Source organism: Microtus ochrogaster, unplaced genomic scaffold (genome assembly GCF_000317375.1).
Source record: "Microtus ochrogaster isolate Prairie Vole_2 unplaced genomic scaffold, MicOch1.0 UNK15, whole genome shotgun sequence".
Taxonomy (NCBI): domain Eukaryota; kingdom Metazoa; phylum Chordata; class Mammalia; order Rodentia; family Cricetidae; genus Microtus; species Microtus ochrogaster.
Window position 1 is genome coordinate 4,288,173 of NW_004949113.1, and position 20,150 is coordinate 4,308,322.

The following is a 20,150-nucleotide window of genomic DNA, read 5'->3' on the forward strand; positions in this document are numbered from 1 at the left end:
CTCTGCCTCCCGAGTGCTGGGATTAAAGGCGTGCGCCACCACCTTAAATCACTGTTTTGCCTATTAGCTCAGGTTTCTTATTTGCTACCTATTATATCTTGAATTAGCCAATTTCTATTATTTTGTATTTTACCATAAGGCTTGTAGTTTACCAGCAAGGTTCCAGTGGTCTCTGGGTGGGCATCTTTCTCCTTCAGTAGTGGCGCTACATAGCATCCCTCTGGCTCTGCCTACTTTCTCTGTATCTCTTCCAGCCTGACTATATTCTGCCCCACTATAGGCCCAAAGGAGCTTCTTTATTAACCAATGATATTCATAGCATACTAAGGGGAATCCCACATTATTTGTGCAAAGGCAGGATAAACAAAGGCAATTGAGTTTTATAAATTACACCAGAGCTTAAAGACTCAGCCCTGTGGAAACTCTTCCCCCCCCTAACACTACTATATTAATATTATGTTGTGTTCCATATACTTTGTTTATTTTTACTATTTAGCATTTCCCTTTATTACACCAAAATCAGTCTGTGTATTAGTGTTAGAACTCATTCTTAATAAGGATTCCACAGGTAATTCTTTTGTCTTCATTATTTATCTTTATTATTTTTGCCCAGGCACAATGTGGAACCTAAAGGACATTATTCCATCTAAGAGTCAGGCAGAAATCATAAATGCCATACTGAAGATCTTGTCTGAAGTTCTGGAAGTGAATGGTGCTGACACAGTTATTCAGATGAAAGAGGCCGAAGCCCAGCGGTTAAAGACTGCTGCAGAGACTGAGGACGTACTAGCAAATGCTAATGGTGATGATTTGGTCGAAGATGATGAAATGGAAGAAATTCCTCGTAAAAGAAAACTTAGAAAGAAGACATTTATTTCTGATTTACTTCCAGTAAGTCAGAATGGTGTTCAACATTATTAATAGATGTATTAATATATCTCTTTCCTTCAACAAGTGTCCTTAATATTATAGAAAAATACTATAGCCAATTTTTAGTAAAGGTCATATTTTCCTGTTGACTCTCATAACATTAGAAATGTACCCCTGGAGCCAGGCGGTGGTGGCGCACGCCTTTAATCCCAGCACTAGGGAGGCAGAGGCAGGTGGATCTCTGTGAGTTCGAGGCCAGTCTGGTCTACAGAGTGAGTTCCAGAACAGTCAGGGCCAACCAGAGAAACCCTGTCTCAAAAAACAAAAAGAAGAGAAAAGAAAAAAGAAAAGAAAGAAAGAAAGAAATGTACCCTGTAAAAAAAAAAAAAAAACCCAAAATCTCTTGTCTAAAATGAAACCTTTCTGTGTGGGAGCAACCTAACCCAAATACCAGCAGCCTGTTTTCCTGCCTCTGTCCATTTCAGTTACCCATCGCTTCCCAGGCTGCCTTCACACTGATCTTATCCACTTGGTTTGTCACTTGAGTTCTTATCTTTTATGTTAGTATTATATTTATCAGGGCAATAGAACAAACTTTCATTCCCCCACTGCCATCAGACTGAGAAGAGGTTGGGAAATGTGGCTTTATGCTAGTGTGGTGTTGCAGAGAGATGCATGGTTGAGTTGTTTCAGCTGAGAAAGTGGAGATGGATCCATGCTTTGGGAGAATGCTTTCCTGCAGGAGGTGAGAATATAGGCAGGCAGGGCAGACCCAGTTGGGAAGGCACATACTTACTGTGCCCCAGACTTCAGTCGTTTCCTGTACTCGGGGAGCCCTCTGTTTAGGAAGGTTGACACGTAAGCCTGTGGCTGTGAGCCCTACACTAAGAACAGTGGTAGAATTGTGACCAAATTCCTGTCATTTCTGTACACTTGGTAAATGTAATCAATCCCAGATGGGAAAGCAAAGAAGAAAGCTGTTGGAAATGACATAGGGCCAGCTGAGCTGTATGAAATGGTGAAGTAAGAGATAGAACTGTGAAGACATGGTAATATTTAGAAAATTTACTCAGCTGGCAGGAAAGGCAGGAAGGCTGCTAAAGAAAGTTGACAAGCCTAAGCTAGGAGAATACAATTCACATCCTCTCATGGGACAGTGCCCAAGGGTGACTTGTCTTGATTTACATGAAATGAATTGAAATTCATTGTCTTGAATCAATATCTTGCAGTTCTGATTAGAATTTTGTTGTTGTTTTATTTTTTGGACAGGATTTCTCTGTAACAGTCCTTGCTGTCCTGGAACTCGCTTTGTAGACCAGGCTGGCCTCAAACTTACAGAGATATGCCTGCTTCTGCCAAGTGCTGGGATTAAAAACAAGCACCACTATTTAGGATTCTTTAAATCGAATATAGCTCAGTATTTTCTTATAGACTGTTTGTTTATTATGTTCTAGCTGTTCTAGTAGGTGGTATTATAAGTGTGCATCACCATGCCCAACTCTTGTATTCTTGAAGACTCATGAAGCATAGTTTTATGTTTTGTTTTTTTTTTAGTTATTGCATTTTATTGTTAGGTAGGAAGCATGTGCATGTCATAGAACATATGTGGAGGGAAGAGGGCAACTTATAGGAGTCAGTTATCTTTTTCTACCATGTGGGACCTGGGAATTGAACTCAGTTCATCAGGGTTCACAACAGGAGTTCTTAACCACTGAGCCATCCAACCTGCATAATTTAATCTTAGTTGCTTTGAAGAAATCAAGAATTTTATATATAGAACAGTTTCATATGAACAACCAAAACATTGTGTTAAGTGAGAAGGCCATTCTATCCTCAAGTTGCTTACAGATCAGAAAACGCTGTAAAAATCGTAACACCTCCTCTTTGAACATAGCACGTGTATTAGAACCTCAGATTTAATCCTTGTCTCACTTTGCTTGTGTCAGCATTGTTGAAAACCAGCACAATGGAGGGGAGCACAGCCATACACCTTGTCTAAAGGGAGCTGTTTGTGAGGAACCTAGTAGTGTTTCTTGGAATATCACAGATGGTTGAAGGGTAGACCTGGAATGTGTTTGGTTTCAGGTCCATGTGTAGAAAGTGTGTGTGTGATTTATTGGTGTTTTTAGCTGCAGGTGTACTAGTCTCAGTGTCCTGATGGATTCAGGCATACTGCTTTTCTACTCCATCTGCCTATCAGATGTTGATGTTGTTTTGAGACAGTTTATCTGTGCAATTCAGGTTGACTTCAGACTCTTTAAGTCTTCACCTCTGGAGTGTGGGATTACCATGACTCTTAGCTTCAGATTGACAGGGTACTCTGAAGGATCTGAAATTCTTTTTGGTAGTCATACAGTGGCATTCACATGTTACTCTTGTCTGCAGTTTTACTTCCAAGAGGCTCTTAAAAGGAGTAAAGGAGCAAAAAAACAAAAGAAAAAGAAAAGGAGTAAAGGAGTAGGGTGGTGGTGGCGCACGCCTCTAATCCCAAAAGGCAGAGGCAGGCGGATCTTTGTGAGTTCGAGGCCAGCCTGGTCTACAAGAGCTAGTTCCAGGATAGGCTCCAAAGCTACAGAAAAACCCTGTCTTGAAAAACCCAAACAAACAAAAAAACAAAAACAAAAAAGAGTGAAGGGAAGAGAAAGGAGAAAACCCCCTCTGCCAAGATTGAGGTAGGAATGTCACCATTTAAAAATAGTTGGTGATTGATTTCAATGTTCTGCCCTTGGGAATTACAGATCTGAACGATCACATTAACCGGATGTATTTCCTTAAGTATTATTTTAAAAATAGAGGGATGTAAAGGGAGTATGTGCTGAGGAGATGACTCAGTGGGTATGAGCAGGAAAACCTAGGTTCAAATATCCAGAACTGCATGTGCTTGTAACTCCAGAGTAGGGGAGTAGAAAGATGAATCCTCAGAGCTCAATAGCCAGCAAATCTAGCCCAAACAGTAGAATCTTGAGGTATTCAACAGTAGAGACCCTGTTGCTGCATTCAGCGTGGCTCCAGGAGTAGACCTGAGTGGGGTAGTGAGGGGATGAAAGTACATAGACAGAAAGTTGGGATCTGGTAGTCTGGGCTCTCAGCAGAAGAAACTGCAGGACCCCAAATTTCCTTATGCCTATTATATAGAGTTGAACAGAGAGATGAGGTTACCCTATTATGTATTATTTCACACAACTGAATTAGGAGGTGGAGTTATTACATACAGATAAAGACAAGTTTAACTAATTTTGGTAGAATCAGTCTCTGTAGCAGAGCAGTTTTTAGGCCATAAACATCCAGGGGCAGAAGGCTGTGGTGGACCTGTTCTGCACACACTGTAAACATCCACACACGGATCAGAAGGAAAGGCTTTGCCATTTCTCCATGGGTCTGAGGTTCCGAGCTCCTCTACTTATGTCAGAATTACAAATTCACTTACTCAAGCTTTCTCTGCTCTGTGTCAAGGCAATGAGGTAGGGCATGGTAGAGGAAGTCTGCTTCGCCCTGTGTGTGTGCTTGTACACTCATGGGCCCTCACTATTTACATATGTATGGACACAGGGCTGAGGATATTGTTAGTGGTAGAATGCCTGCTAATTATGTTTAAGGCCCAAGGTTTAATGCTGGCACAGTGAAAGAGAAGTAAAATTTTGAGCTCATAAAATACAGTGTTTTCTCAAAGCAAAAATTGCTTTAAAGCCTTAACTCATTACCTTATAATTAGCATTCAAGTAAGTTAGGCAGCCAGCGATTAAGTGCCAGTAGAATGCTAGGCGTCATACTCGCCATGCAAGGAGTACAAACTCACAGTAAACTGAGGTCCTTCACACTGCCCTGTAGATTCTGCTGGAGTCCTGTCAGTTAGAAACCTTCAATTGCATCTTTAAACTTAAGGTTTAACACAAACGTGTAAAGAAAACAATTTTTAATACACGGAAAAATAGAGTATTCCTCTTTAGCTTCCAGGATTATAATTTATCCAGTCTGGTGTTTTATTTCATCGATACCTCTTCAGCTGCCCCTCCCTGCTCCCGGTTACTTTGACACAAATCCCAAATGCCGCAACATCTCTGGTCTGATCCTTTATGTCAGCTTGATAATAGCAAGAAGTAGAGGAATGCTCTGAGCAGCAATCACATTAAGGGGAAGCTAATCTCAGAATTTCTTCTAACATGGATCCATAGCAAATGTATTTAGTGACAGTCTGTTCTTAGCTTAGCTGAGCACCACACACATAGACCTGAATAGAAATGGTTTTTATATACAGCGTTAGTAGAAAAAATATGAAATATAAATTCATAGATTGCTGTTAGATTAGCAGTCTACTTTTTGTTTTCTATGGGGAGGGGCAGGTGCTAGGGATTGGTTCCATCGTGCGCGCGCACACACACACAGCATGTATTCTATCAGCCATCCTTCATTTTTGTTAGATAACATAGGCCAAAATTATAATTAAATTTTTAGATGGTGTTTGTTGGTGGGATTTTATCTTTTGTTTGTTTGAGACATTGTTACTATGTAGTTCTGGCTGTCCTGGAACTTGATATTGTAGACCATGCTAGTTCAAGCTCACAAAGATCCATCTGCCTCTTCTTCCTGAGTACTGGGTTAAAGGTATGCCACCATGCTTAGCTCCTTAGTTGCATTTTAAATGAGCACGAACATCAGAAAGGAAAATGGTGATGCATCATAAGACCTATAGATATATTTTTAACTTTAGACCCAGTAAATTTGAGAAAATAAGATACTTATACATATCCACGGGGAATTGGCTCTAACTCAGGCCCCGTCCCACCACACCCCATGTTCCAAATCCCCAGATGTTAAGTTCTTCATATGAAATGGCATGTTATTTGCATCCACTTACATGCATCCTCCCATAGCTTTCAATCATCTTTAGATTAGATTTTTTTTTGTTGGTTTTGTTTTAATATAGGGTCAGACTCGAATTTGTCCTGTAGCCAGAGGATGACTTATAATTTCTAATCCTCCTGTCTCCACTTCCCAAGTGCTCTGATTATAGGCATGTGCCACCATGCCCAGGTTGTGTAGTGTTGGAGATCATACCCAAGACTTTGTGTATAATAGACAAGCATTCTACCAACTGAGCTATATGCCCAGCCATTTTGAATTCTTAACAATATGTAATACAGTGTTAGATGAGAAGGGATTATTTTGTGAGCTTACTTAATTTAATGCTGAGGATCAGTCCCAAGGCTTTGCTTATTCTTGGCAAACACTCTCCAGCCCTCTTAGTAAAATGTAATTGTTTTTTATATATAGTTATATTACTTATAGAATACTGACTGTGCAGATGCAGTTTTTCCTTAAATATTTTTGGCCTTGGTTTGGTTAGCTGGTCATAGTGGAATGTGTCTTTGTCCCAGATACTTAGGCTGAGATAGGAAGGTTAAGCCCCGGAGTTTGAGCTTTTCCTCCCCCGACAGTACAGTATAGTAAGAGGGTTTTTGTCTTTTTCAAGACAGGGTTTCTCTGTAGCTTTGGCACTTGCCCTGGAACTTACTTTGTAGACCAGGCTGGCCTTGAACTCACAGAGTTCCGCCAGCCTCTGCCTCTCAAGTGCTGGATTAAAGGTGCACTTACCACCCCTGGCTAAGTAAGAGTTTTTAACAAGGAAGAATCATTAACTTCATGAATACAGAACTTAGAAATATAGAAGATTGGCTATAACCTAAAACATTCACAGCTATGGAATGCTTGGTCAATTATAGTAGATTCACTTAGTAAAATTTTGTTTCATTAAAAAGAAAGTTAGAATTTATAAGCAATAAAGTGCATGTTATTTTCAAGGTTATTCCACTCACAGAATATCATTGTGACTGATTGACCTTTTACAGGCAATTTAAGAATTAAGGGCTGGATGGTAGTGGCACATGCCTTTAATCCCAGCACTGGGAAGGCAGAGTGAGTTCTAGGACAGCTAGGACTGCTACACAAGAAACCCTGTCTCAAAAACAAACAAAAAGAATTAGGTTTATATTGTTCCTTTTAAAAAATAGTAATTGATAAAATTTGTTTTTAGAAAAAAATGGCTCCATTTCTTTCTTTTTTTATTTTCTTAAGTTTTATGTGTGTTATGTGCAGATGGATGGTGTGCCCATGGAGGTTGGAAAAAGTGCATCAGAGTCTCTTGGAGCTGGAGTTAAAGGCAGTTGTGAGCTACTTAATGTGCTGAGAACCAAACTTGGGTCCTCTGCAGGAACAGTACAGTACAGTTTCTCTCTCTTTTTTTTTTTTTTTTTTTTTTTTTGAGACTGGGTGGCTTCATAGCTCTCCTATTCTCCTGCCCCTGCCTCCCAGCTGCTGGGATTAAAGGCATGCACCACCATGTCCAGCTTTTTTTTTTTTTTTTTTTTTTAGACATGTTCTCTGGGTAACAGCCTTACTCTCTAGGAACTTGCCTTGCAGACCAGGCTGGCCTCGAACTCAAAGTTCTACCTGCCTTTACCTCCCAAGTACTGGGATTTAAAGCCCTTGCCACCACTGCATGGCTTTTTTTATTCTTATTTTATTTATTCATTTATTTTTCTTTTCTTCAATCTTAAAGAGTTGCTTTACATTTTATTTTTTATAGAAAATTGGGGATGGAGGCTATGTGCTACTTTATCAAGCATTGCTAATTTAAGACTTGATAATGTTTGTAGGTATGTTTGTTTTGAAACAGGATGTCAGTATGTAGGTTGGGCTGGCCTCAAATAGAGATAATTTTCCTGACCGCCACCTGAGTGCTGAAATTACAGGTGTGTGTCACCATGCCTGGATGGGAGTGTGTGTGGAATGTAATCTGTTCAAAAAGATGGCTAAAATATGTTGTTTAAGCAGCTAGTGTCTGAAAGAAGCTTTGGCTTAACCTTAGTATGCTGAGTCACTTCTTTTTTGAGACAGCTTCTCTGTGTAGTCCTGACTATCCTGGAACTTGCTTTGTAGACCTCAAACTCACAGAGATCCAACTGTCTCTCCTTCAGAAACTGAGCTACTTAACACATAGGTCAAAATTCAAGGTGAATATGTTTGTTCTCTCCTATGGAGCCTATGATAGATGGAACCCAGTTAACAGAGACTTGCTCTACTAGGCCAAGAGGAAATCACAGTACTCATTTGTACCTCTGTAACTTTTCCAAACTTCATATTCTCTATTCCAAGTGCAGAAATTGTCCAATAGACTTTACAATAGACTTTAATCAAGGAAACTGATACAAAAAATACATGATTTATTATTATTATTTTTTAGTCTACTGACAAGGAGCTGAGAGAGACCATGGCATTGCTGACAGCTCAGCAGACTGCTCTGGAAATCATTGTCAACATGTGCTGCAGTGAAGGTTTGCTCCCCGCTCACGTGAGACGTTCCACTACCCCGTCCCCACCCCACACCAAGGACTGCTTCTGTGGGAGTTTCTTTGTACCCAGTTACATCTGTTTGCCCTCTCCTCAGATCCCTCCGATGATGAGTGGGAAGAACTTTCTAGTAGTGATGAAAGTGAGGCCTTTATGGAAAGCTCCTTCAATGAGTGCAGTGGGCAGCTGCTGTCCCCATTGTGCCTGTCCCATGAGATTCACACTGCCCTGACCAACTGCCTCATCCCAAAGAAGGTAATTAGTTTCACCCTGGCCTCAGGTTGGAGTGTGGGAATGACTGATGTGAGCTGTGACCTGGAGAGCAGGAGCTGGCGGCTTGGGTGTAAAGCAGAACTGACGGCTAACATGCACACATTCTGACCATGCTAGTATGTAAACAGAGAGTCAGACTTTATAGAGAAGTCCTGTTTAAAATGATCTCCCTTTTATCTTTTCCTGTTTCCCTTTCAAACCTAGGTTTTTGAGAAAACCGCTTCACCAAACAGTATTGCCATTGACATATGTTCTAGGAACCCTACTTGGAAACCTTTGATTAAGAAGTAAGAACCTTTCAATTTTCAGAAACATTTATCGTTTTGTTATTATGTGAATTGTTGGAATATTGAATGGAAAATGCTCCCAAAACCAGCCTATGTACCCTGGAGAAGTTTGTGCCCTGTGTGCTAGGATACCTGTGTGAGAATGAATATTCGCTACATTGTGGGTCATTGTTGCCACAGCTTGGAAACAGCCTTGATGTCTGTCATGACCATGTGAATACGAAGTTGACATTCAGCGGTATTAAGGATCTGAACTAGAACCATTCAGCGGTATTAAGGATCTGAACTAGAACCACTCACAATACAGAATTTACTGTGTTGAGCAGATCAGATAAAACTCAAAATGTGTACACTGTGGTTCCCTTTCCACAAAGCACACATCCAAACAACACTAGAGACACATGCCAGGTGGCTCCCATATGAAAAAAAAAAGAAGAAAGCAGGCCTGGGGTACGGGTCTGTAATCTCAACTGCCCAAGGCTAGAGTGGGAGGATTACAAGTTCAGACTCTGCCTGAGCAGCCTATTGAGAGCCTGTCTTCAGGGTGGTGTGCTTGTCTAGCATGAGTGGTGCTGTGGGATCAGTCCCTGGGACAGCAAACATAAATAAAATGAAAAAATAAAAGTGAGTTTGGTGTCCAAGGCTGAGTAGAGACTTAGGACTCACAGTGAGCTGTGCTCATAGTCCTTGAGTGCTCAGGCTCTTTGATTGGCAGATTAGTAATTCATATTATTCTTTGTGACCTGCCTCAGATCCCTTGAACCTGTAGGTACTCTTAATTAGAATCTGAAGCTTAGATTAAAAATTAGCACTGAGCCAGGCATGGAGGCTCATACCTCTAATCCCAGTATTTGAGAGAATCACAAATTCAAAGCCAACATAGACTTCATAATGAGCTCCAGGCTAGCCTGGGGCACAAAGCCAGATGCTGTGCCATAATCAACAACGATAGTAAAAATCACTAAACCCATAGAATTCCAGTGTGTTAGTTTACAGAAACGGACTGCTCACTTTCTTTGCAGATTGAACACTATTCAGTGTAGAGCCCTTATGTGTCTCCAGAGTCTTGTGTCTCTCCTGGATATGGACCATCTTGGTGGAGCCCCAGCTCTTCAGACACTTGTACAGCACCTGTCAGAACTTCTTTTTTCTCAGCCAGGTAAATATGAAAGACTACTTGGACAGCAGAACTTTGAAGGATAGGAACTTGAACTCTATAAATGGAGTGTTATCACATTTAACATGCAGAAACTTTTCCCAGATACTATTAACCATGTATTACCATTGCCAGTGATAGTTAAGAGGTTTCAGTAGGTTTGTGTGTGTGTATATTTAATTTAAAATTAATGTCAATCTGGGCAGTGGTGACCCATGCCTTTAATGCCAGCACTTGGAAGGCAGAGGCAGAGGATCTCTGCGTTCAAGGAAAGCCAGGCCTCTCTCCTCCCCGCCACACACACACACACACACACACACACACACACACACACACCCCCAAAAAAAAACCAGAATAAATAAATTAATGTCATGTCAATTAAAATGATTCATAAGTATCAGGTCCTCATTAGGATATTTGAGTAAGTCTTTGTTCTTTTTTTTTTTTTTTTAATTTGAGGATTTCACACATGAGTATCCTGGATCTGCATCATTTCTGCCCCCAATTCCTCGTGTCTTCCCCCATCACCCTCTCCACCTTCTCTTGAATTCATGACCTCTTCTATATTTCTTCCTGTTACAAATACACACAACCCTCTGGTCCAGTCAGTGCTGTCCCACCTCATGTCCTTAGGGCTGACCAGGTAGGATTGTGGTCTCATCCCTGAAAAAGGGAACAAACAAAACAGGAAAGTGGTTGTCTGTCAGTGACCATTAGTTATAGCTCCTGAGCGAAGGGCGGGGCCCTGTGAAATTTTCCTCCATCCAGGTTGGCACATCAGCTGGTGTATTCTCAGGTCTTGCGCTGGCAGCCATTTGGTGAGAGTTCAGAGAAGCAACATCCCTCTCCTCTTTAGAAGAAACTATCTTGTAGCAGTCATCCTGGTCCTTGGCTCTTTCTCCTCCTCTGTAATGCTTCCTGAGTGTAGGTGTGGGAATTGGGTTACAGATGTCTCATTGGAGGCTGAGCACCCCCTGGTTACTTACTTTGCATTTTGACCAGTGGTAGTTCTCTACTAATTTCTGCATGCTGCAAAAGAACTTTGTTGTTGGTTTTTTTTTCTCTCTTTTTTTTTAATTAAGATTTTTTTTTTTATCTAACCCAACTTTTCTTTTCTTTTTTTTTTTTTTGGTTTTTTCGAGACAGGGTTTCTTTTTATTTTTTAATTTATTTATTTATTAAAGATTTCTGCCTCCTCCCCGCCACCGCCTCCCATTTCCCTCCCCCTCCCCCGATCAAGTCCCTCTCCCTCATCAGCTTGAAGAGCAATCAGGGTTCCCTGACCTGTGGGAAGTCCAAGGACCGCCCACCTCCATCCAGGTTTAGTAAATTGAGCATCCAAACTGCCTAGGCTCCCCCAAAGCCAGTATGTGCAGTAGGATCAAAAACCCATTGCCATTGTTCTTGAGTTCTCAGTAGTCCTCATTGTCCGCTATGTAAGTCCGGTTTTATCCCATGCTTTTTCAGACCCAGGCTAGCTGGTCTTGGTGAATTCCCGAAATATCATCCCCATTGTCTCAGTGTGTGGTTGTACCCCTCGCGGTCCTGAGTTCCTTGCTCGTGCTCCCCCTCCTTCTGCTCCTGATTTGGACCTTGAGATTTCTGTCCGGTGCTCCAATGTGGGTCTCTGTCTCCTTTCATCGCCTGATGAAGGTTAATATTCAGGAGGATGCCTATATGTTTGTCTTTGGATTCACCTTCTAATTTAGCTTCTCTAGGATCGCGAATTATAAGCTCACTGTCCTTTATTTATGGCTAGAAACCAAATATGAGTGAGTACATCCCATGTTCCTCTGCAAAAGAACTTTGAAGCGATGTGAGATCTGCACTTATACACATTTCAGAGGCGGGTAGAAACCATTACTTTATTAATATGGTAGTGGTAGGTTCACATGGCTTTTTGCTAGATTTTTAGTGCTTGACCATCCTCCAATTGATCAGCCTTTGTGTCCAGTTACAGCTATTGATTATTCCAAAATGCAAGTACTATTATTGTGCTATTGAGGGGCTTTTTTTTTTTTTTTTGGTTTTTCGAGACAGGGTTTCTCTGTGGCTTTGGAGCCTGTCCTGGAACTACCTCTTGTAGACCAGGCTGTTCTCGAACTCACAGAGATCCGCCTGCTTCTGCCTCCCGAGTGCTGGGATTAAAGGTGTGCGCCACCACCGCCCGGCTTTTTGTTTGTTTTTTTGTGTTTGTTTTTGAGACAATATTTTTCTGTGTAACCTTGGTTGCCCTGGAACTCACTATTTGCCTGCTTCTGACTCCTGAGTGCTGCAATTAAAGGCATATACCAGTGCTCCTAGCCTGTTGAGGATAACTTTTCTCCCTAAGCAGCTTTCATGGCACCCTTAGTATTGTGAGAGCTAACTCTCAGGCTTCCAGGTAAGCACCAGGTTAATTTCTCCCAAGTTCTGAGTGCAGTGTGTGGTATCTTCAGCAATAAGGTCCACCTTGACATTCTGGCAGACAGTCAAGAGAATGGCAGTAGCCCGTGTTTTCTTGTAGGTCTCCTGTGCCTTCCCAGTCACATTCTTAATATATTTAAATTTAATTGAGTAATATGCATACAGTATATAGGACAAAATTCAAAAATTAGGAGAGAATGTGAAGTGGACAGCCTTCTTCGTTTGTCCTATACTACCCAATTCTCAGAGGCATCATTAATATGCTAGTTTCATTTAAGTATCTGCTTCCAAAGAAATTCTGTGTCCTAAGCACGCAGTAATAAATCATGGCATCTGCTACCATGTAACAGGTCTCTGGCCCAAATTTTATGACTGAAGCAATAAGGCGCATATGATTAGGTATAGTTTCAGTCTCTGCATTCAGGAGGATTGCTTGAGTCTGTGTGTTCTAAAGCAGCCTGAGCACCACATGATCCCGTCTCGTCCTTATTCTCAGAGTCAGGCAGTGATTCTTCACTAGGGGCAATTGCTCCTCTCCTAGGGAAGACCTCTGAGAGATGAGAATCAACCACTGGCTCAGGGTTATCCTATGCCAGGTGTTAATCTAGTGAAAACTCAACACCTTAAGTGAGGGCCTCTGCAGGTCTCTGCCTGTCCCTACTGCAGTCATCTTTCAGACTCACTGGACACTGTACAGACTGTTAGCTGAACATTTGGCTTACATATCAAGAATGCCTTTGTTGGGGCTGGAGAGGTGACTCAGTTACTGTTCTTGCAGAAACTCTCAGCTCAGTTCCTAGAACCCACATGGAGTGTTTCTGATGCCCTCTTCTGGCCTCCCTAGGCATTGCATCCATGGTGCATAGACATACAGAAAGGCATAACACTCATCCACCTAAAATAAAATAAATATGGGGGAAAAATTGTTTTTGTTAGTAACATTGTAAGCTAACACTTGCATGCTTAGTTTTAAAACTTTCTACAAAATAGTTTGTCTTGGAGAAGAGAAAATTTGCACTTCATCTTTGTGTTTTGTGGAATGTTTTTGTGTCTTTTAGATTTTGCTAAACAAGCTGATTTTCTAGAAGCCATAAGTAGTGCTTTGAGGGCCCTTTTGCAAACAATGGCCGCCAAAAACATTCCACAGGTAAGACATTGTAAAGTTCTTATGTGAAATTTGGAAAGATGCTGTGTTTTGCAAGCACATTGCTAGAAAAACAAAGATCCAAAGCTGTTAGAGTTATAGCTTTGTGAAAAGGCAAGAGAAGAAGTAGAGATAGAAAAGTGCTTTTCAAAAAGAGAAAACCTGGTGTGGTGGCTCACACCATTAGTCCCACACTCGGGAGGCGGGCAGTCTCTGTTATGAGTTCAAGGCCAGCCTGGTCTACAGCGTCATTTCCAGGACAGCTAAGGTTGTTACACAGAGAAACACTATCTGAAGAACTTCTGTCAGGCCTAATGACCTCACACATAAAGGTGGAAGGAGAAAACTAACTCCACAGAGTTATCCTCTGACCTCCACACACATATGCGCACATTCCCATATGTATATTTAAACAAGTTTGATATGTTTTACTTTGTTTCTTTTTCAAAAACAGTTCATAGAAATGTGATTCATTTGTCTTTGCTCAAAGGTTTTAGCCAACAGTCATCATAGCTGCCCAGATTCATTTGTGAGGCTGCACACTGGAGATGCCCAGCTTTGTGTCTCCAGTGCTATCAGCTAGGATTCTTCTGCAAAGAAGACATCGTCTCAATGATCATTTAGTAATTGTGGCACAGTTTGTACTCCTAGGCAGCTATGATCACTGTTGGCTAAAACCTTTGAGCAAAGACACTAAGACATGATCTGTGGTGGTGGTGCACGCCTTTAATCCCAGCACGCAGGAGGCAGAGGCAGGCGGATCTCTGAATTCAAGGCCAGTTGGTCTACAAGAGCTAGTTCCAGGACAGGCTCCAAAGCTACAGAGAAACCCTGTCTTGAGGGAAAAAATATATATGTATGTGTGTGTGTGTAGCAATATGAATTTTACTTGCCAATAAAAATTCTGAACCTGAATCTAATAAGATGTAGGTCTTAATATAAGGAAGTGAAGAGTATTAAAATGTACTATCACTAATGAATAGGTACCCTGGTAATCTCTAAATACAACCTCTCTCTTTTTTTTTCTTCCTGCTTCTTGTTTTGTTTGTTGCTGAGACTGAACCTAGGGCTTCACTCATGTTTTCTTTTTAGTTTCATTTTGTGCTCAGAGTTTTATACACATTTATTTTGAGATAGGGTTTTATTATGTCACTCATTTTACTGAGTGATCCTACTGCCTCAGCCTTAGTGCTGGGATTATTTGTAGATCTGTAGTTTTGGCTACCACACCGGCCTCGTTATTTTATTCATTTATTCATTTTATATGTGTATGTATGTATATATTTATGTGTTTGAGTGTGTGTGTGTGTGTATATATTTTTATTTTGATATTTCAAGATAAGGTTTCTCTGTAGGTTTTGGAACCTGTCCTGGAACTCATTCTGTAGACCACACTGGCCTTGAACTCACAGAGATCCACCTGGCTCTGCCTCTTGAGAACTGGGATTAAAAGTGTATGCCACCACCACCCAGCTATTCTTTTTGATTCAAAAATTGATGGATATTAGAAGAAATTTCTTCGGGTTGGTTCCCTTTCTCTGGTGTGGACCCTTTGTCTGCACTTGTGCTCTACCAGTAAACTAAACCTATACCTCCAAACTTTGATTGCGTTTTGCTAAATAAAATGTTCCATGCTCAAGTCATTTTCCTTGATTTTTAAGAATTTTCCTTTTTAAAACATAAAAGGACTAGATAATTTAGTGATTAAAGGGCTTGCCATACAAGATCTCTGGAATCCTTATAAATGCTGTGTGGGTGGGTGGCCTGTAATTCTAGAGCTCTGAAGGTGGAGATGGGATTCCTGGAACAAACTAGTCAGACTAGCTAAATAGGCAAGCTCTGGTTCAAATGAGAGATCTGGCCTCAATGAATAAGGTAGTGTAATCAATGAAGACTACCAATATCAACCCTAGGCCTCCACAAATTGCACACAAGCACACAAACTCTTGTATACTCATGCCCACCGTTGTGTGCAACTCATTTCTACTCAAATCAAATAGGGATCTTACCACAGAGCAAAATATGGTCACTTGTAAAGTCCAACTTGGTGAACTAGTGAGTTTCATTGGTGATACAGAAATATGGGTGAGAGGTTACTTAAAGAAGCAGAAGACACCTGTATCACCAAAGCCCGCCCCAGTACCTGGTACAAGCTGCACAGCTGCAGCTCCACAGGTTGGAGGATGTCCTTTCAAAGTGACTCGCTTGGTCTACACCTCTTCTAGGAAACTCAGCTGGTTCCTGCTTCTTCAGGCAGCTGGTCTAGTCTCAGAGTCATCTTTGCAGGTTTTCTCCTCTCAGTCTCTGCAGCTCAGCTTGTTTGAGTGTCTTTGCAGCTTGGCTTCCTTCCATCTGAGAACTGAGGGGCCTAGTGAACTTGATCAGTTTCAGGTACTTCCTAAAGCTATTTTGAGTGTTTGCCTTCCAATTTAAAGAGCTTCCCAGCAGGATGGAATGTTTCAGTCTCAAAGGAAACTATCTACAACATCCACAACTATCTACAACGTGAACATGAGATAAGTAAATAAATACTTGAAAGTATTTCTTTTCTCTCAACAGTGTATGACACCTGAGCAGCTGATGACGCTATGCAGAGCAGGCATCCATAGTAGCAGCATCGGGGTGAGAGTGAATGTGGTCAGTATTTTGGGGATCACTGGCAGCGTCCTAGCCAAAGAAAATGGCACGCTTGAAACTCTTAAGGTAAACAATTCTTTCTAACCTAAACTGTCCAGTAAGTCGGAATGGGGAGAGATCATGATAAGATACTGTATAAAGAAATATAGAGTGGGGCTGGAGAGATGACTCAGGTTAAGAGCACTGGCTGCTCTTCCAGAATTCTTGCATTCAAGTCCTGGCAGCCACATGGTTCACAGCCATCTGTGATGAGATCTGGTGCCCTCCTCAGGCCTGCAGGCTGCATGCAGGCAGAATCTGTATACACAATAAATAAATAAATAAATCTTAAAAAAAAAGAAAAGAAAAAGAAAAAATATAGAATGTACCCTATGGCTTTAATAAAACTACGTATTAAATAAGTACTTGAAAAGGTAAGCCTTGTTTTTATTTATCTTTTCTCAAGATGTGCTTTTTTAAGAATAAACTTGTCTTCAGCATAAAGCCAAATGTGGAATTTTTATTTGTTTTTGTGTTTGAGATGTTTGAGACAGGGTTTCTCTGTTTAACAGAGCTGACTGTCCTGGAACTTGTTCTATAGAACAGGCTGGCTTTGAACTCACAGACATCAGCCTGCCTCTGCCTCCCAAGTGCTGAGAGTAAAGACTTGAGCCACCATGTATGGCTCTAAAGTCCTTCTTAACATGCTAAAACCCTCTAGGGATTTGTAATATCTTTAAAAACCATGTTGGAGGACTAGGGGATGGTTTATCACTCTTCAGAGGACCGTATTTGAGCTCCCAGCACCTATATCAGGTAGATCACAACTGATATCCAAGGAATCTGATATCTCTGGCCTCTACAGGCACTGGTACTTATGGCACAAACCCACATGCAGACATATACATAATTAAAAAACAATAATAGTAAAACTTTAAATTTAACATGTTGGAAAAATAGTACATACACTTAAACAAAAAAAAACATGCAGAAAAGTAGAACAATGAAGTGTAAATGGTACTATTCAACCTCTGTACTAAGCTTCCTGTCCCTTTGTCTCAGAGGTGTGGACACCATATTTACTTGTTCATTCTGTACTGCTTCACTTTTTTTTTCTTTTAATTCTCTGGAAGTTTTGTCCATGTGTATAATGTTTCTGTCATACTCCCCACTTCCTCTCTCCAGCTGTCCCTCCCCTACCCCATGGTCCATCCTTTTTTAATAAGATTTTGTTTTGTTTTGTTTTGTTTTGTTTTGTTTTGTTTGTTTTTCAAGACAGAGTTTCTCTGTAGCTTTGGAGCCTGTCCTGGAACTTGGTCTATTGACCAGGCTGGCCTCTAACTCAAAGAGATCCGCCTGTCTCTGCCTCCTGAGTGCTGGGATTAAAGGTGTGCACCACCACCGCCTGGCTTTTTTAATAAGACTTATTATGTTGTGATATATGCTTCAAAGTACATTCTAGAATTCTAGGATATTCAGCCTAATACTGTCATAGAGGTTATCTGTACTGTTCACATTAAAAGGAGAATATTAGCGCCCAGAGAGGTTAACTGATTAGTGCGGTACAGCTGGACTTTAGACTCTATTCTGACAGTCTCCATCCCCTGTTCCCATGAAAGCTTACATATCACCCCCCCACCACAGCCAGACTATAATCTGATTATTGTAGTCTGGAAGAGGCCTTTGCAAATTGGGTATGTTATCAAAAGATAACTAATTGTGGAGGGAAAGGAAAGAGCATATAATAGCCAGGCCTGGTGACATAAAGGTAAAAGTAGGAGGATCAGAAGTTCAAGGTCATCACCCACTGTCATGGTGAATTTGAGGCTAGCCTAAGTGACATGAGACTGTGTGTCAAAAACAAAATCAAAAAACCAGCGTGAAGTAAAGTGAGAATGGCATTTAGTTTGTGATTTATTTTGTTTCTTTTTCTTTTTTTTTTTCAAGGCAGGGTCTCTCTATGTAATTCCCTGTTAGGCCTCAAACTCACAGAGCTCTTCCTGCCTCTACCTCCTGGGTGCTGGGATCATGGGTGGTAGTGATTGTTGTCACAAATGAGAAGCCTGAAGAAAGCAGAAGGAAAATTTCAGTAGTTTCCAAAATAAATTTTTCGTATCATTTATGGACCTTGGTTCGCTTTATTTGGTGATATAAACTATAGCACATTTAGCTTATCTTGATCATATTATGTTTGGTATAGTCATAGCTGTGTGTGATATCTTCACACTTTTTTCAATTTAAGTAGAATGCAGGAGCTGTTGACACATTTATTAGTGCTTGTACTGGAGACTGACCCTTCGTTATCTTGTGTTTGATTTTTGTAGACCATTGGGTGCTTTCTGTTGGAAGTTGCCACCAAAGACCCTTCCCTCGTGGTAACAGGAGAGGCTTTGGATGCCCTCTTTGACGTTTTTGCAGATGGTGAAGAAGCTGAAAAGGCCTCAGTTCAAATTAAATTGTTATCAGCTTTGAAAGAATTCCAGCCAGTCTTCAAGATGAAGGTTTGTAGTTGCTTTCTTTATAAATGTGCAGGTCTCAGCAGCTCTGGGAAAAAGGGTCTTGCAGCCTAGAGGGTGCTTGAGGAATTCCTGTTAAGTCTTGGTGATTAACCTAGCACTTCCCATCCAGAGCACTCAGTGAAGTGCTTATTTGGTTGAGTTGTGGTTCCACAGAGTGATGCTGGGTTTTGGTAATTTGAATCCAGAGTGGCATCTTGACACATTCTTCATGATTTTAACAGCTTTCTTATACAGAAATACTGTCTGTAGTTTAAAAGGCACTTTCGTATACTTTTAAACTTGTTTTATAGGTGTAATGTTGGCTTCATCGTTGTGGGTATTTTCCTTGGGGGAAAGAAGGCGTCTTTAGGGTGTTCTGCCCTGGAAAACAAAGCTGCCACTGTATTCGCTGGATAAGAGAGCAACCAAGAACTTTGTTTTGATTTGTTGATTTATTTGTTTGTTTTGGTCCTGGGGATTGAACCTGGGGCCTTGTACTGTCCATATGTCTACCCAAGTTATACCCAGCGCCTAGGAAATAGGAACAAACTTGAATCTTTCCATTTTAGAGGACTTTTTGTTTGTTTTCTTTTGTTCCTGTCCATCTTCCTTTTGCCTAAAAGCATTCTACCACTGACTTATATTCCTACCACCCAAAATTTCTTTCTTTTGAGATATATTTATTCTTATATGAATGTTTTTGCTGCACATATGTCTGTACACCATGTATGTGCAATGCTTATGAAAGCCGGAGGATGGTGTCAGATCCCCTGGAACTGGATACCAGGTGCTATGAATTGCAGTCAGTGCCTTTTAATCTCTGGGCTGTTTCCCTGACCCCATTGGACCGTGTTTCTTTTAGCAGAGACAAATGTACCTGGGGTTTATTTCTTCCTTTGCTGTCCAGAAAAAATAGCATAACATAATCGTATTTCTGCTTTTTTTGTGTTTTTGCCTAATTCTTTAAAAGACCTGTTTTCATGCCAGTACATAGTGTCTACATTGTTCATAAAAAGCCCTTTAGATTTCTGCAGAAGAAGCCTTTGAGGTAAGGAGAACAATGTTTACCCCATTTCTGCTGCCAGCAAAGCAGATTAGGCAAAGTCATCAAACCCTCCAGACGGATGTGGTGCCAGCCTCTAATCCCAGAACTTGGAGGTGAATCATGAGTCCCAGGCCAGCCTGGACTGCACAATAAGATCCTGTCTCAAAAGATAAATGAATGGGGTTGGGAATGTCACTCATGGTAGCATATATTTTAGCATTCTTGAGACCCTAGGTTTAATCCCCAGTATTAAAGTAGAACAAGACTAGAACTCTGAAATAGCAGTGCTCTATAGCTTCTAAACTCTGAACTGGGAAAACACCCTGGATATTGGAAGCTGTTGATGGGGTTGACTTACCTGTTTAGTATTCATTGCTATAGTGATAATGTCTCACGATAGGTTTTTTTTTTTTGTTTTTTTTTGTTTTGTTTTGTTTTGTTTTTCGAGACAGGGTTTCTCTGTGGCTTTGGAGCCTGTCCTGGAACTAGCTCTGTAGACCAGGCTGGT

The 20,150-nt window shown here is 40.9% G+C and overlaps 1 protein-coding gene across 1 annotated transcript in view; it reads left to right on the plus strand.

Annotated features, from left to right (window-relative positions):
- The window catches only part of Heatr3 (HEAT repeat containing 3), a 40,537-nt gene that overhangs the window by 16,709 nt on the left and 3,678 nt on the right, over positions 1–20,150 (plus strand). Inside the window, exons 7-14 of the mRNA XM_005367032.3 lie at positions 614–891; positions 8,111–8,201; positions 8,315–8,472; positions 8,695–8,777; positions 9,800–9,936; positions 13,398–13,486; positions 16,043–16,186; positions 18,424–18,600. Coding sequence (XP_005367089.1) covers positions 614–891; positions 8,111–8,201; positions 8,315–8,472; positions 8,695–8,777; positions 9,800–9,936; positions 13,398–13,486; positions 16,043–16,186; positions 18,424–18,600 — 1,157 coding nt within the window. The remainder of the gene's footprint in view (positions 1–613; positions 892–8,110; positions 8,202–8,314; positions 8,473–8,694; positions 8,778–9,799; positions 9,937–13,397; positions 13,487–16,042; positions 16,187–18,423; positions 18,601–20,150) is intronic.